The sequence below is a fragment of the Dendrobates tinctorius genome, unplaced genomic scaffold (assembly GCF_039654945.1).
Source record: "Dendrobates tinctorius isolate UK_male_01 unplaced genomic scaffold, ASM3965494v1 ptg000226l, whole genome shotgun sequence".
Lineage (NCBI taxonomy): Eukaryota > Metazoa > Chordata > Amphibia > Anura > Dendrobatidae > Dendrobates > Dendrobates tinctorius.
This window is the reverse complement of record NW_027361893.1, coordinates 2510874-2529164: the sequence shown is the minus strand read 5'-3', so window position 1 is coordinate 2529164 and position 18291 is coordinate 2510874. Positions and strand designations below refer to the sequence as shown.

The 18291-nt window shown below is 46.6% G+C and overlaps 2 protein-coding genes across 3 annotated transcripts in view; both read left to right on the top strand.

Moving 5' to 3' along the window:
- The window catches only part of LOC141059299 (uncharacterized), a 779988-nt gene that overhangs the window by 547081 nt on the left and 214616 nt on the right, over window positions 1-18291 (top strand). The gene's annotated exons all lie outside the window — the stretch shown is intronic.
- Window positions 1-18291, top strand: part of LOC141059301 (uncharacterized) — a 68475-nt gene that overhangs the window by 29272 nt on the left and 20912 nt on the right. For both annotated transcript variants that reach the window (XM_073555630.1, XM_073555629.1), the window contains exons 2-6: window positions 14619-14747; window positions 14877-15056; window positions 15140-15263; window positions 15343-15440; window positions 16010-16100. In XM_073555630.1, coding sequence (XP_073411731.1) covers window positions 14619-14747; window positions 14877-15056; window positions 15140-15263; window positions 15343-15440; window positions 16010-16100 — 622 coding nt within the window. The remainder of the gene's footprint in view (window positions 1-14618; window positions 14748-14876; window positions 15057-15139; window positions 15264-15342; window positions 15441-16009; window positions 16101-18291) is intronic.

Below are 18291 nucleotides of genomic sequence, written 5' to 3'. Positions count from 1 at the left end.
CCACGTTCCCCACGTTACCGCCACGTTCCCCACGTTACCGCCACGTTCCCCACGTTACCGCCACGTTCCCCACGTTACCGCCACGTTCCCCACGTTACCGCCACGTTCCCCACGTTACCGCCACGTTCCCCACGTTACCGCCACGTTCCCCACGTTACCGCCACGTTCCCCACGTTACCGCCACGTTCCCCACGTTACCGCCACGTTCCCCACGTTACCGCCACGTTCCCCACGTTACCGCCACGTTCCCCACGTTACCGCCACCCCCCCCACACTGTGTAATGTCCTCAATATGTCCCTGTATTGAGTGACCAGATACAACATACAGACAAACACAAGGCAGAAGTAACCAAAGTCATTATTTCCCTGATGTGACGGAACTGTGATCACTATGACAACAGTATATAATGCAAAATGTGGTGATTACGAGGTGAAATATATAATGAATTCTCCGGCTCACTCTCACTGTAATAGCAGCCTCTAATCATATGTTGCGTTAGCTACTGACAAGGGTGATGGTCCCAACACATATAGGCCTCAACACTACCTCGTCTGTGAATACAGGCCATAGCGGAGGTCTCCGGTTCTTCCCGTTAGTACACTTCCTCCTGACAAAGGCTATTAACGCTTGCTGAACTGCCTTCAGTTTAACCTTCCCCTATCCTGACTGTTGTACTATCCCAGACCAACCTTTTACCATACGGCAGTGCTGGAAGCAACGGCCCAGATCACTTGCACCTCTTGCTCTTCACTGCAGGCATGTACTCCCGAGCAGAATCTCCTCTCGGATCTTCAGTGCTTGACAAACGGTGGACGTCTCTTGTAGCTGAAGTAGTGAGGGCTGGGACTCGGTTGTTGCCTGGAGTTGTATGGACTCTGGGGCTTGACTGGTGTAGCTCTGGTTGTCAGGCCTTGGCTGGCGTAGCCTGGTTTCTGGGACTTATCTGATGCCACCTGGGTTCTGCTTCCTGGCATGCCTCAACCCGCTTACTCGAGTACTTTACCTCGGACTGATTCCTAAGCCTCAGTTTCTTCCCCGACACACGTCCTGCTCATTCTTTGGTTGCTGCCAAATTTGTTCTTTTTTTTGTACTGGCCTTTTATATGAAGAAACTTCATCATCAAGGTACCATCCAGACTCTTCCTTGCTGAAACTCTCTCTTCCCATTGATTCTTCATGGTCCCGCCTGGATGGCACATGGCAGTCATTTTGTACAAATGCCGCACATTGCCGAGAATTCCCACTTCTATGGCATGCCTTTTTAAAACCCATTATGCAGTATGTATGATGACATTCACACAGTATAATGTTCAAACAGTGCTGACATCTCACACAAAAGATATTTCCAAGGTATCGCCACCCCCCCACACACAGTATAATGTTCTCATAGTACCACAAATCCTTCACACACAGTATAATCTTACAGTACCACCATTCCCTTCACATAGTATAATATTCCCACAGTACCATCATCCCACCATACACAGTGTAATGTTCCCATGGCAATGCCATTCCCCCCCCACAGTATGCAATAAACTTCTCACTGTATCATCATTCCCTCCTCACAGTATAATATTCCCACAATACTTCCATTCCCCCACACGCAGAATTACCTTCCCACAAAACCACCATTCCATCATGCACAGCATAATGCTCCTACGGTACTGTCATTTTTTTAGTCATCCATGAAGACACTATGAGATTGGATCCGCTCTTCAAGGACAGGAAAGCTTCAAGATAAAAAGGGCTGCTCCTCTCTCTGCATCAGTTGGTTTTATGGCCGTGATGGGAAACCCTCAGTAAGATCAACAGTGAAGAGGATGCCTGGGCCTGGGACGGTTGGGGTTTTGCAGGCATGGGTCTGTGGCCTTCACCAGGTACTGATAGCGCCTCGGAGGTTCCTGTGGGGTGCCCTCCCTGAGCGGGTATGTGCTGGGTACAGGGCTTCCTCCATCTTTGGGAATACTGGCAGGCCGGAACGGAACGCGGACCGGAAGTCGCGGACAGATGACAAGTGGGGTCAGCAGCATGTACCGGAAGTGGATGCGCAATGACTGACCGCTTCTGGTGGAAGGGTGGTATGGGAGGGCTGTGCGCGCTGGCCAGAGGTCCCATGTGAGTTTGAAAGGGGACTGCTGGCAGACAAATGGTGGCATCAGGATGGTAGCTCAGTTATCGCCTGAGCAGCTACAGCCACCACATCAGCAGGAGCAACAGGAGTTGCCCCAGCAGCAGAAGAAAAGATGCCGGTCATGTTCTCATGAGAGAAGGAAGAAACGCCCCAGCAGCCTCGCCGGACCAGGGTCTGGGCAAGCCCCAGCATGGGAAACTGCTGGGAATCCCTGGTCCTGTTGACATCCTTCCCAGTGAATGAGCATGTACAGAATCTCATTAAAACGGAGTTGGAAAGACCGGATAGAAAGGGACAAGGTTTTGCCTGGCTAAGGCTAGTTTCACGCTAGCGTTTATGAGCGCAGCGACGGCCTGCGCACGGCGCCGCTAAGCCCCGCCCCCTGACGCGCCCCACCAGTAGCTCCGCCCACCGGCGCATGACGCTGCATGCGCCCTGCGTCCCCTATCTTTATTACAGGGGGCGCAGGCCGTGCGCAGTATGCGTTTGGCGGCGCATGCGTCCTTTTGACGGTGCGCCGACCTGCGCCAAACGCAACCTGCTGCAGTTTGGTTGCGTCGGCGCACCGTCAAAAAGGCGCATGCGCCGCCAAACGCATACTGCGCACAGCCTGCTCCCCCTGTGATAAAGATAGGGGACGCAGGGCGCATGCAGCGTCATGCGCCGGTGGGCGGAGCTACGGGCGGGGGCGCGGCAGGGGGCAGGGCTTAGCGGCGGCCGTGCGCAGGCCGTCGCTGCGCTCATAAACGCTAGTGTGAAACTAGCCTTAAAAAGAAGTACTCCTTTTGAAGAGGAAGCATCCTCCTCGTGGGATAAAGCCCTAAAGTTTGACGTGTCATTATCCAAGAGCCGTTGGACAGGAAGACTGACAGCTTCCTTAAGGCAGCCTAGAGTCAGCAGGGGCACTGAGACCGTCCATCGCAGCCACATGCATGGCAAGGTCTCTGAAGGTCTGACTGGACAACTTGGAGGACAAGTTAGAGTAGCAAACACCGAGGGTGACCATCCTGGGGTCAATCCCAACCATCAAGGGAGCAGCAGCATTCCTAGCAGATGCCTCAGCGAGATTAGCAGCTAGATCATCCAATGCAGAGCGGTCTGGCTAAAATGTTGGCCAGGAGAAATGCAGGCAAAGATTAAGCTGTGTTCTCTTCCATGTGAAGGAAAATTTCTGTTTGGTCCAGACCTTGACAAGATCCTCAAGAAAGCAGGGATAGGAAGAAAGGTTTCCCTAGAGCACCCTTTCCATCCTTTCGATGGTCCTTTCAAAAGGCTGGCAATTCCCACAAGAAACCACTTACGGACCAGGACAGACCAGAGAGATGGCCTAAAGGAGGGAGAAGTTTCTTCAGAAAGCCCTTCTGGGAGACCAAAAAGCCCCCCCCCCCCATGACTTGGTTTCCCAGTTGGGGGAAAGGATGTCTCTTCCTCCAGACCTGGAAAAAAATTTCTTCCAGTGCCTGGATCCTTCACATCATAGGATCAGGCCTGAAATGTAAATTCCACACTCCACCCAGCGAGGGATATTTGGAGGCTCCAGACCATCTTTGCACAAACTAGTGCTGGAAAAAGAAGTGCTATCTATCAGAGAGAAGAATGTACAGGAAGAAATTCCCCTAGGGGAAAGAAGGGGTTTTACTCCTCTCTATTTCTGATAAAAAAAAAAACAGATGCATCTCTGACGACCATTATAAATTTAAAGGCGTTAAACAAGTTCTTAGTAGTCACATCATTCAAGATGGAGTCGGTGAGGACAGCAGTGAAGGTTCTGTTTCCAGACTGTTACATCCTCAAGGATGCCTATTGCCATGTACTTATTCACAAACAACAGTACAGATTCCTCAGAGTTGCAGTACAGATTGAGTCACAAATCAGACACTTCCAGTACAGGGCTCTTCCCTTTGGGCTAACGATAGCCCCCTGGATATTTACAAAACTAATTTCGGAAGTGACAGCTCATCTCTGGGAGAAGAACATATTGGTCATACTGTATCTAGACTATTTTCTGATTGTGGGGGATTCCTTTCTCTAGTGCCAGGAACATGTCAAAATGGTCAGAGAGGCTTTAGAGTCACTGGGGTGGTGCCTGAACTTGAAAAAATCCAGGCTAGAACCAGTAGCATCACAGGTCTTTCTGGGTCTAGTGATAGACTCGGTAAGACAGGAATTTCGCCTCCCAGAAGAGAGAGAAACATCAAAAGCCTTCTCGTCAGCTGCAGCAAGTCCACGAATGTCTCTTAAAAGAGCAATGTCCTTGTTGGGGGTCTCTAACCGCTTGCATACGGCAGTAAATTGGGCCCAGTACCACACGCGAAGTCTTCAGTGGTGTGTCTTGAAGAATGAGGTAGTCTTGTGGGGGCGATTTGAAGACAAGGTAATCCTTCCAGAGTCAGTGTTCCATTCCCTCTGTTGGTGGCTAGGTATCAATTCAACGCCCAAGGGAGTTACCTGGGTGAATGAAATATCCAGAGTAGTCACGATGAATACCAGTCCCTAGGGGTGGGGAACCCACCTAGATGTCCACTGGCTACAAGATTCTAACAAAACCGTTGGCACTACCCTTTGTAAACCGGAATGGTGCGCAAGTAGGATCCCAATCCGTGAATATCAATACATATAAACTTGGCACACACCCAAAGAATGATGTTGCAAAAATGGTGATTTTAATAGATGGCAGTACATACATAAACGTTTCGGTCTATGACCTTCATCAGTGTACGTTAGAATGTACTGTGAGCACTTTGTGAATGGGTTTTAAGGAAAACCAATGCTGCAGGGAGGTGTAACTATAGCCGTCCCACGTGCAATTTTGTGGCGTGTGGATGCGGTATCCGCCGCGGAGCGCCATAGGATCCGCGGCGGATACCGCATCCACACGCCACAAAATTGCACGTGGGACGGCTATAGTTACCTCCCTGCAGCATTGGTTTTCCTTAAAACCCATTCACAAAGTGCTCACAGTACATTCTAACGTACATTGATGAAGGTCATAGACCGAAACGCTTATGTATGTACTGCCATCTATTAAAATCACCATTTTTGCAACATCATTCTTTGGGTGTGTGCCAAGTTTATATGCACTGGCTACAAGAGGCCTGGTCGCAGGAGGAGTGGTTACTCTTGTCGAACAACTGGAAGCTCCTCACAGTGGAGAAAGCATTAAAAGGACTGTTACCTTTTCTGCAGGACCACCATGTGAGAATACTCTCCGACAAGTGGACCACGGTGGCCTATATAAATCACCAGGTGGGCACTCATTTCTAGTTGTTAATGTCAGTTGCAGAGTGGATATTTTTATGGCCGAAAAGCATCTCTCATTATCAGCCCTGCATATCAGAGGGTCAGAGAATGTCAAGGCAGACTTCCTAAGCTGCGGTCAGCTAAGTCAGGGAGAATGGTCCCTGAAGGATATAGTGTTCAGTCAGATTGTGGACATGTGGGATCTGCCCCATATAGATCTTTTCACCTCGAAAGACAACAGGAAGGTCCAGAAATTCTGTTCTCTGAGAAGTTCTCTGAATCCAGCAGACAACCCTCACATGGCCTTCAGTATGGAATGGACCTCCAGTCTACTCTGTGCCTTTCCCCCCGGTGTTCCTCATCCTGGCAGTCTTGAGGAGGATCAGGGAAGACAAAGCCAGAATTATCTGGATTGCCCCGTTTTGGCCAAAGAGACCTTGGTTTTACTGGCTAAGAGCGATGTCAGTATTGGATCTGTGGGTTCTTTCGAAGGATCAGGATCTTCTATTCCAGGGACCATTTCTACATCCTCAGATATCCGGGCTGCATTTAACAGCCTGGAATTTGAGAGACCAGTCTTAGAAAGAAAAGGGTTCTCGGCTAGGTTAGTTTCTACCCTGCTTAGTAGCAGGAAGTTGGTGACCACTAAGATCTATGGGAGGACCTGGAGAAAGTACCTATCCTTTTGGGGGGCTGAATGGTAAGAAGTCCCGTTAACAACTATACAGGAGTTCCTCCTGAAGGGGCTAGAGCTTGGCCTTTCTGATAGTACCCTTAAAGTGCAGGTCTCGGCCCCAGGGGCTCTTTTCAATTATGACCTAGCAGATAATAGATGAGTTTCCCAATTTATTAAGGCCTGTGGTAGAGCCAGGTCAGTTCCGTCCTGTAGAAACCCTCCATGAGATCTGAATTTAGTATTAACCGAGTTAATGGAGAGCCCCTTTGAGCCGTTGCTCTTCATCTCAGAGAAAGTAATCTCCTTAAAGACATCCCTGCTGGTGGCACTTACATCAGCCCATAGAATAAGTGACATACAGGCTTTGACAGCAGACATCCTAAAGGTACTGTCACACTTAGCGATGTACCAGCGATCCTGACCAGCGATATGACGCAGTCAGGATCGCTGGTACATCGCTAAGTGGTCGCTAGTGAGCTGCCACACAGGCAGATCTCACCAGCGACTTCGCTGGGGATGGGGGTCGCTACTTATCTGTCACACTAGGCGATCCTGCGTCCTCCCGCCCGGTTCCACGCTCGTCGCTCGTCTCCACAGGAAGCGCCGCAGGAAGCTGACGACGAGAAGCGGTACTGGACGTTCTTGCGCGATCAGCGATAACCAGCGGGTGAGCGGGTTGTAGGTAAGTATCAGACACAGCGATATCGCTAGCAATATTGCTATAACGTCACACGTTATAGCGATATCGCTTAGTGTGACAGTACCTTTACACTCAGGTCATGGAAGATAGGATGTTTATAAGATTAGACCCAGCTTACCTCCTTAAGGTGGTTAAAAAAAATTCCACAGGGCTCAGGAAAGAGTATTGCCATCTTTTTGTTCTAATCCCAGCAACCAAAAGGAGAAAAAGCTGCACTCCCTAGACATTAGGAGGAGCTTACTGCTGTATCTACAGGTGACAGAACCCTTGAGGAACTAGAGGGCCCTGTTTGTATCCTTTCAGGGGGCTAGGAAGGGCCTTAAAGTGTCTAAACTAACCAAAGCGAGATGGGTTAAAGAGGTTATCAAACTAGCTTATGTTAGTGCAGGTAGGGCCATTCCTGAAGGTCTGAAAGCCCATTCTAGAAGAGCCTTGACGACGTCCTGGGTGGAAAAATCAGATGTCATGCTCGACCAGATTTGTAAGGCGGCCACTTGGTCCTCTCCATCCACCTTATTTAAACACTATAGGCTGGATATGTCTGCCTTCTCTGACATCACATTCAGGAGAAGAGTTCTACAGCCTGTGGTCCCTCCTAAGAATATAAGTCTCTGAAACTCACTTGTGATGCCATCATGAGTGATTGAACAACACGGATATTACTTAACGGTAATGTGTTGTTTCGTAACCCATGACGGCACCCTTAAATTCCCTCCCTTTCTAATCACTCTTTTTGTTCAGTGGATCTTCGTTTTGGTTCATGAACTCCTTTTGAGTGTTGGTACTCAAGAATGAAAAGAATTACAAGTATATGATTTATGTGTGTACACTAACCTAGGAGTTTCCTCTTGTGCTCTGTAAACCAACTGATGTGGAGAGAGGAGCTGCTCTTCTTATCTTGAAGGTTTCCCGTCCTTGAAGGGTGGATCCCCTCTTTCGTGGTGCTGTCATGGGTTACGAAAAAACACATTACCAGTAAGTAATATCTGCATTTCCTCCACACAGTATACTGTCCCCATAGTACCGCTATCCCCTTACACACTGTACAATGCTACCAAAGTACTATCATTATACACAGTATAATGTTCCCACAGTACTGCAATCCCCTCCTTACGGAGTAGCGATCCTTAAATTGTGGAGCAGGCGGTGGTGGCCATAATACTGTGTGAGGTGGTGTTTGGACCATCATATTTTGTGGGGTCCATCATACTGTGTGGGAGATCTCATTCTGAGTTACCTGGTTCACTAGGGGGAAAATTTCCTGGTCATGAGTCACATAGGGATTAGTAAGTGAGAAATACAGACTTTTGGTTTTATCTAGTTGCAGACTTAAATTGACAAACGCAAAATGCCTTCCGAGTCGGGAGATATGACCCGACAAATATATATATACTAGCTGAAGAGCCCAGCGTTGCCCAGGCATAGTAACTAACTATGGTTAGTTATATAACAAATACTCCTGATATCCCAATCATCCCATCAGAGCCACCGGACTACTACCCCTAATATACCACATCATCCCATCACAGCCTCTGGACTACTACCCCTAATATCCCACATCATCCCGTCAGCCAGAGCCACCGGACTACTACCCCTAGTATACCACATCATCCCATCAGAGCCACCGGACTACTACACCTAATATCCCACATCATCCCATCAGAGCCACTGGACTACTACCCCTAATATCCCACATCATCCAGTCAGCCAGAACCACCGGATTACTACCACTAATATCCCATATCATCCCGTCATAGCCACCGGACTACTACTCCTAATATCCCACATCATCCCGTCAGCCAGAGCTACCGGACTACTACCCCTAATATCCCACATCATCCCGTCAGCCAGAGCTACCGGACTACTACTCCTAATATCCCACATCATCCCATCAGCCAGAGCCACTGGACTACTACCCCTAATATCCCACATCATCCCGTCAGCCAGAGCTACCGGACTACTACCCCCTAATATCCCACATCATCAGGTTAGAGCCACCGGACAACTACCCCTAATATCCCACATCATCCCATCAGCCAGAGCTACCGGACTACTACCCCTAATATCCCACATCATCCCGTCAGCCAGAGCTACCGGACTACTACTCCTAATATCCCACATCATCCCGTCAGCCAGAGCCACCGGACTACTACCCCTAATATCCCACATCATCCCATCAGCCAGAGCCACTGGACTACTACCCCTAATATCCCACATCATCCCGTCAGCCAGAGCTACCGGACTACTACCCCTAATATCCCACATCATCCCGTCAGCCAGAGCTACCGGACTCTACCCCTAATATCAGAGAAAACAAGGGCGGGGGCGCAGACATAGGGCTTCACCTGGTATAAATCAATTAAAATATAAAAGTACTCTGGAGTACTCACCCTTTATGGGTTGTGTTCAGACACAACCACTCTCAACGTTTGTTGCAGTCATATAGCTGCTGCAGAGCTCGTGCAGGTGGACAGCGTCCACTAGGTATCATAAGTTGAGGATCGAAGAAAAGCACTTCTGAGCATCTGTCTTTTCCAAATATCTTTATGTGCAGCATGTGCAGGTTGACGCCCTTCTCTCACAACGGGGGGTTACGCCCACACAGCATATAAAGCTGTCATTTGTATAGACCGATCACAACTCTGTACTGTAACCTGAAGAAGAGGTGCGGTTTGTCACCTCGAAAAGCGTAGTTTCTGTAGTACATATAATAAAGAACTTGAAAGATTTATATGGATTTCTGAAGAATACTTATCACTAAAGCAGCGCGGATGCTCAGAAGTGCTTTTCTTCGATCCTCAACTTATGATACCCCTAATATCACACATCATCCCGTCAGCCAGAGCTACCGGACTCTACCCCTAATATCCCACATCATCCCGTCAGCCAGAGCTACCGGACTACTACCACTAATATCCCCCACATCATCCTGTCAGCCAGAGCTACCGGACTACTACCCCTAAATCTCCCACATCATCACATCAGCCAGAGCTACCAGACTACTACCACTAATATCCCACATCATCCCGTCAGCCAGAGCCACCGGACTACTACCCCTAATATCCCACATCATCCCGTCAGCCAGAGCTACCGGACTACTACCCCTAATATCCCACATCATCCCGTCAGCCAGAACTACCGGACTACTACCACTAATATCCCCCACATCATCCCGTCAGCCAGAGCCACCGGACCACTACTCCTAATATCCCACATCATCCCGTCAGCCAGAGCTACCGGACTACTACCCCTAATATCCCACATCATCCCGTCAGCCAGAGCTACCGGACTACTACTCCTAATATCCCACATCCTCCCGTCAGTCAGAGCCACCGGACTACTACTCCTAATATCCCACATCATCCCATCAGCCAGAGCCACCGGACTACTACTCCTAATATCCCACATCATCCCGTCAGCCAGAGCTACCGGAATACTACCCCTAATATCCCACATCATCCCGTCAGCCAGAGCCACCGGACTACTACCCCTAATATTCCACATCATCCTGTCAGTCAGAGCCACCGGACTACTACTCCTAATATCCCACATCCTCCCGTCAGCCAGAGCTACCGGACTACTACCACTAATATCCCACATCATCCCGTCAGCCAGAGCTACCGGACTACTACCCCTAATATCCCACATCATCCAGTCAGCCAGAGCCACCGGACTGCTACCCCTAATATTCCACATCATCCTGTCAGTCAGAGCCACCGGACTACTACTCCTAATATCACACATCCTCCCGTCAGCCAGAGCCACCGGACTACTACTCCTAATATCCCACATCATCCCGTCAGCCAGAGCTACCGGACTACTACCCCTAATATCCCACATCATCCCGTCAGCCAGAGCCACCGGACTACTACCCCTAATATTCCACATCATCCTGTCAGTCAGAGCCACCGGACTACTACTCCTAATATCCCACATCCTCCCGTCAGCCAGAGCCACCGGACTACTACCACTAATATCCCACATCATCCCGTCAGACCCAACATTGTCAGGTTGGCTCTGTTTCACCGATTAAAATGATACCTGGGTTGGAGAAATTCTTCTTGTGTTTCTTTTTTCAATCTGTGTTTGAAGTTTTAAATCAATGAGATGCTTCATGCCAGACAAAGAGAAGTTCCTGATTCTGGGCTCCCCCTGCAGTCTGTGTCAGAGGGTGGTCTGTTTCAGCACGGTAATAAATTGTGTTATTTCCAGCTTTACAGAAGGACGATAACACCATAGAAATGATAAGAATAATAGGCCTCAGTTACCACAACTGTCTACAAGGAAAATTGTTGCTCATAGCAACCAATCACAGCTCAGCTTCTTTTATTTAAACAGCTCTGGTGTAATGAAAGATGCTTAGTGATTGGGTGGGACTATGTGGAGTGGCCGTGGCTGATATATACACACACACATAGATATAGATATATATATATCTATCTGTATATCTTTTTCCTTTAAGTTGGGGGACCCAATTATAGCTGTTGCTGTGGGACCTGTGATTTCTATCTACTCCACGGTGTATAGGATAATGGAGGATAATAAAGTAGTTATGGACGTGACGTAACTCACATTATGCAGTGACTCTGTTTTCCCTATAGTGACGGATATTTCTTGTTGCTAAACTGTGATTTATTTTTTTTTTTTTCACTTTAAACCTTCTTAAACCTTTTTTAAACCCCTCTGATCAGTACGATCATAGAACATACAAGCCTCTGATGGCTCCGGTGATGCACTGTACTACTGTAGTGCCGTGTATCATCACTGCCTGTCAGTGTAATACTAATGGCCCCATACACATGAGATAAGTGTTGGCTGAACGGTCATTTGTCAGACGGCTATCTCTCCCGACTCCCCCATACACACACATATTCCAGCTTTCCTGTGGTCTGTATGAGAGTCGCCTCCAGACTCCTCTAACGGAGAATTATCTACAGGAAGAACAAACGGATTATCCTCTGAAATTCAGGATGCCAGATCCTTCTCTACCCTGACATCATCTGTTGGGAGGCCCCAAATACATTGTATCAGTGATGGTGAACCTTTTTGAGACCGAGTGCCCAAACTGCAACCTAAAACCCAATTATTTATGACGAAGTGCCTACACGCGCCAAATGCCCCATCATGATCCCCTTCATGCGGAAATATGCCCCATCATGATCCCCTTCATGCGGAAATATGCCCCATCATGATCCCCTTCGTGCGGAAATATGCCCCATCATGATCCCCTTCGTGCGGAAATATGCCCCATCATGATCCCCTTCGTGCGGAAATATGCCCCATCATGATCCCCTTCATGCGGAAATATGCCCCATCGTGGTCCCCTTCATGCGAAAATATGCCTCATCGTGGTCCCCTTCATGTAGAAATATGCCCCATCATGATCCCCCTTCATGTAGAAATATGCCCCATCATGATCCCCCTTCATGTAGAAATATGCCCCATCATGATCCCCTTCATGTAGAAATGTGCCCCATCATGATCCCCTTCATGCAGAAATGTGCCCCATCATGATCCCCTTCATGCAGAAATGTGCCCCATCATGATCCCCTTCATGCAGAAATGTGCCCCATCATGATCCCCTTCATGCAGAAATGTGCCCCATCATGATCCCCTTCATGGAGAAATGTGCCCCATCATGATCCCCTTCATGGAGAAATGTGCCCCATCATGATCCCCTTCATGGAGAAATGTGCCCCATCATGATCCCCTTCATGGAGAAATGTGCCCCATCATGATCCCCTTCATGGAGAAATATGCCCCATCATGATCCCCTTCATGGAGAAATATGCCCCATCATGATCCCCTTCATGGAGAAATATGCCCCATCATGATCCCCTTCATGGAGAAATATGCCCCATCATGATCCCCTTCATGCAGAAATAAACCCCATAGAACACTGTACATGGAGACTTTGAGAACAGCAAATAGTAACACCTCAGGGATCAATATTTCTTACTCGGTAGTTTAGAACATTTTTTTTTAACACACACACATATATTATATATATATATATATATATATATATATATATATATATATATATATATATATATATATATGTGTGTGTTAAAAAAAATGTTCTAAACTACTGAGTAAGAAATATTGATCCCTGAGGTTCCTGCTTTAGAGCTTTATTTGGCTATTACCGGGATAACTGTTTTTGACCACCCACTGGGACTAGTTACAGTTTCTTCATTATTTTTTGTCCCAGTTCATTCCCGATTCTTTTAATTACCTGCTGATTCAAATCATTTGGTTTGCTGTCTGTTACATTAGTAATGTTTCCCTGGCTCTGGGCAGATTTAACCTCTGAGATGCTTTTTCTGTCTGGCATTATACTTACCACCTTATTATGCCAAAATCTTTTAGCTGCTGTTCCATCTACCTCACTGTTATACCCGTATTTTTGTCTAAATTTATATGTGCAATAAAATGTATTATTGTTATAAACCTCTTTTTGTGATATATATATTTTTTTTCTATATACATCACAATTTATTGATTGCTGATTGGTTTTATGCCTTCAGTGGCTATACATATTTCTTAGATCTAGTTTTGGTTCTAGCTTTAGGCCTGAGAGGTGTATCCGGCTGGCCACGGATATTTTTTTAGGTTGATGATGTTTTTAATACAGTATCACTGTTGCTATTTGTATTTAATAAAGGCATAGTTTTCATTTGTATAATCTTGCCAGGGTCTTGTATGGCTATCCATAGTTGTTGATATTTTATGGAGACTTTGGGATCAGATTATTTCTGTCCTTGGTGTTTCTTCAAACAAACAAGCTTTTCTAAAAGCCTCAAACTTCTGTGTGTGAATCAGACATGAGATCTAACGTGATAGAAGATTCCAGTGCGGGGAAGACGGGAAACCTTCATATAGACGGCCGGTGGGGATGGAGTCAGTGACCGACTCTGGCCAAATGTGTTTCTAGAGCCGTAGTAGGAGATGAAGATGTCGTCCTCATCATGAAGTAGTTATTCCTCCTGTCACGTGTAATGAATATCTCCTGCAGTATTGCTAATGCCGATTCCAGTGTCGGTAAATGAGACGAGAATTAGCGTTATGGAAGATGAGTCTGAGGAACGTATTCAGCTGCCGACTCCGAGGAAGAAACTGCTTGTTGTCTGTGGCCTAAATATATAGGTTTTATTGGTAGATGTAAAGAAGAGAACTACCCTATTTTTCGTACTAGAAGACGCACCAAACCATAAGACACACCCCAAATTTTCAGAAGTAGGGAAAAAAAATATTAATGTGTAAAATGAGGGTCCGTCTTACAGTCCGAATTATTCAGCTTTCCTGAGGGGTAGGGTGTGATAGGGAGTGCTGGTGGAGCAGGGTCACAGGAGGTGTTCGGTGGTCTGACTCATCCCAGACTGGTGCAGCAGGTTCGGTGGTGCGGGGGCTCCGCCATTTTGTGAAAGCTCCCACACATCTATCCCTGGCTGATGCGCAGTTTCGCAGATGATCGGTGGTGCGGGGGCTCTGCCGGCATTTGTGGAAATCCTGGAGCCCCCACAGATACATCCCAGGCTAGTGCGCGCACTTTTGTAGATGCTCGGTGGTCCGGGTGCTCCGCCGACATTTTGTGAAAGGCTGTAGCCCCCGCGCTTCCGTTGCTGTTATAAGTTTCATTAAACTAATTTTAGGCAGCACATGCGGAGGGAAAATGAGATCTTGGGGAAACGAGATCTCAGTGCTGAGATGTGTCCCCTGGTAAGTGCATCCAGCCTATAAGACGCACCCCCATCCCCCCCAAAAAAATACTGCAAAATAATAAATCTCATATGTTTCCGTTATCTCCGGTAATTGTATTATTACACAGGATTTTTATGCTGTGACATCGGCTCATCTTCTCATTCAGGTCTCTACAATATCGGATCTTCTATATAAGAGAATCTTCCTGATTTACCCATCAAGGATGGATATGGACAAGATGGCGGAGAGGATATTACACCTCACCCTAGAGATCCTCTTCCGGCTTACTGGAGAGGTGAGAGATCCTGATGATGTCACATTACATCATTCTTATCTATGGGAATAACAGATGGACAGAACTGGAGAGGTGAGGACTCTGGAAATGTCTGTAGTAAGATTTATTAATGTGTCTCTCCATTACCAGGATTACACAGTGGTGAAGAAGACCTCTAGTGAGCGCTGTCAGGACCCTGTGTCTGAGGGATGGGGAAGACCCCTGAGCCCAATCACGGGGCCTCCACCTCACCCCCTGATACATGAGGACATCAATGAGCAGAAGATCCTAGAACTCGCCTACAAGATGATTGAGCTGCTGACTGGAGAGGTGACACTGCTGGGAATGTTGGGACATTATACAGTAATGCTATGAAGGGATCGGGGAGATGACCGTATCATTGTATGTGTCAGGTTCCTATAAGGTGTCAGGATGTCGCCGTCTATTTCTCCATGGAGGAGTGGGAGTATTTAGAAGGACACAAAGATCTGTACAAGGACGTCATGATGGAGGTTCCCCAGCCCCTCACATCACCAGGTAATAGGACTAAATATAGATGGCCTATAATTATCTGTATGTATAAAATGAATTCAATCCCTGTATGTGTTTCCTTCAGATCATTCCAGTAAGATGACAACACCAGAAAGATGTCCCCGTCCTCTTCTTCCACAGAACTGTAAACAAGAAGATCCCAATGTTCCACAGGATCATCAGGTAGATGGAGAGAAGTTGTCATGAGATCTCCCCTATGATGTGTAGACGGCTGTGAAGGTCTTGTGCTCAGTCTTGTTTTATCCACCAGTATTATATGTTTTATACTTAGAAACATAGTTTGTTATATTCCATTGCTCCTCGGGTTTCCATGTGTAAATTAGAAAAAGGATGATCCTTCTAAACTGACATCCCTTGAAATATTTGTAGCGAGTTAAGTCTCGTCTTAGGCTTCATTTTTGCAATATTAGCATTCCCAAATCCTTTAACCATTCCTCGTAGGACGTACTTTGCAGTCTGCTCATCATCCTGGTAGCTCTTCTCTGAACTTGCTCCCACGTTTAAAAGGTTTTGTTTTGTTTTTTTAAATGTGGTGCCCAGAACTGGACACAGTATTCCAGAAGAGATCTGGCCAAGGAGGAGTAGACGAGAATACTTCACGTGATCTAGATGCTATGCTTCTCTTAATACATCCCAAAACTTGTGTAATGAGAAGTTGAGATTGCAGGATTAGAGCTGATCATAGATGTGACTTCTCCATCTGTCTGTGACTTTTACAATATTTGTTTCAGGGTGAAGATCTGACCCATATTCATACTACAGAGACATATGCGAAGGGTGATGAGTGGTGTAAAGAGGAGATTCCCACATATGACTACCCAGGTGAGTAGTAACCACTAAATGCAGAGAAGTCACAGATTCTTCTCAGTCAACAGCTGTGGCTGCTTTATAGATCATGTAGTCCGGCTGTATCACAATCGTGCAATCACCAGTTTTCCTTTAGACCACAATCGTGCAATCACCAGTTTTCCTTTAGACCACAACATTCTCCTCCACCAGACTCTGTTCAAATTACTTTGGACTTTGAAAGCCTTTTTCTATAGAACTTACAACCTGGAAGATCCAGCTACTTCAATTAGAAGATGCTGACCGTTACCTGCCCAGATCTGTAAACTACAAAGTCAAATGACAGCGTACGTAGAATGTGCTGACAAGTTAGAAAATCACATGAAGAAAAATATTATGATGATTCTCTAAGAGAAAACGGATGGTTAATGATGCTGTTGGCTTCCTAGAACCCCGATATCTTATTGGATGAATCTACCTTCTCCCCCTTCCACATAGCCCCACCCAATCACTAAGCACTTTCATTTCACCAGAGCTGTTTAACCACTTTCTGACATCAGATGTACTATCCCGTCCACGGTACCCGGGCCTCTATGACCAGGGATGGGATAGTATGTCTAAGCGATCAGCGGCGCTCCCGGAGGGGGCGCCGCTGATCACGGCCAGGTGTCAGCTGATTATCACAGCTGACACCTGGCACTATGTGTCAGGGGCGATTACAGACCGCCCCTGGCACATTAACCCCTGGCACACTGTGATCAAACATGATCGCAGTGCACCGGGGTTTTAGAGAAGCATCGGCAGGGAGGGGGCTCCCTCTGTGTTTCTCTGAGACCCCCGCAGCAGCGCGATGTGCAGCGCTGCTCTGGGGGCTTCCTTCCCTGCAGGTCCCTGGATCCAATATGGTCGCGGGAGCCTTTGGGCACGAGAAAGCCTGCATCAGTGCCTGTCAGATCGCTGATCTGACACAGCACTGTGTGAAGTGGCAGATCAGCGATCTGACACGTGACAGTGATGTCCCGGGACAATTCATTTTTTGGAAATTAAAAAAAAAACAATAAAAGTACACATATTTAGTATCGCCGCGTCCGTAACAACCCGCCCTATAAAACTGTCCATTAGTTAACCCCTTTAGCAAACCCCTTAAAGCATTGTTTTTTGCTTTGTTTTTTATTTTTTATCATCATACCGCCGAACAAACGGTGCAATAACGCGCAATCAAAAAGACGGATATAAATAACCATGGTACCGCTGAAAATGTTATCTTGTCCTGCAAAAATCGAGCCGCCATATAGCGTCATCAGCGAAAAATAAAGTTATAGCTCGCAGAATAAAGCGATGCAAAAATATTTTTTATATAAAATTGGTTTTATTGTGTAAAAGCGCCAAAGCATAAAAAAACGACATAAATGAGTTATCGCTGTAATTGTACTGACCCGAAGAATAAAACTGCTTTATCAATTTTACCTCACGCAGAACGGTGTAAACGCACCCCCCCAAAAGAAATTCATGAAATGCTGTTTTTGTTCATTCTGCGTCCCAAAAATCGGAATGAAAAGCGATCCGAAAATGGTACCAATAAAAACGTCAACTCGTCCTGCAAAAAATAAGACCTCACATGACTCGGTGGGTCAAAATACGGAAAAATTATAGCTCTCAAAATGTGGTGATGCAAAAACTATTTTTACAATAAAAAGCGTCTTTTAGCGTGCGACAGCTGCCAAAAATAAAAACCGCCATAAATAGTAAATCAAACCCCCCGATATCACCCCGTTAGAGAAAAATATAAATTAAAAGAATTTATTTATTTGCATTTTCCCGTTAGGTTAGGGGGTGTGTTGGGGTTAGGGTTGGAGTTATAATTGGGGGGTTTCCACTGTTTGGGCACATCAGGTGCTCTCTAAACGCAACATGGCGTCTGATCTCAATTCCAGCCAATTCTGCGTTGAAAAAGTAAAACGGTGCTCCTTCCCTTCCAAGCTGTGCCATGTGCCCAAATAGTGTTTTACCCCCACACATGGGGTATCAGCCTACTCAGGACAAATTGTAAAACAACTTTTGGGGTCCAATTTCTTCTGTTACCCTTAGGAAAATTGGAGCAAAAATATTATTTTTGTGGAAAAAAAAAAGATTTTTTTTATTTTCACGCCCGGGCGTTCTAAACTTCTGTAAAGCACTTGGGGGTTCAAAGTGCTCACCACACATCTAGATAAGTTTTTTTGGGGGG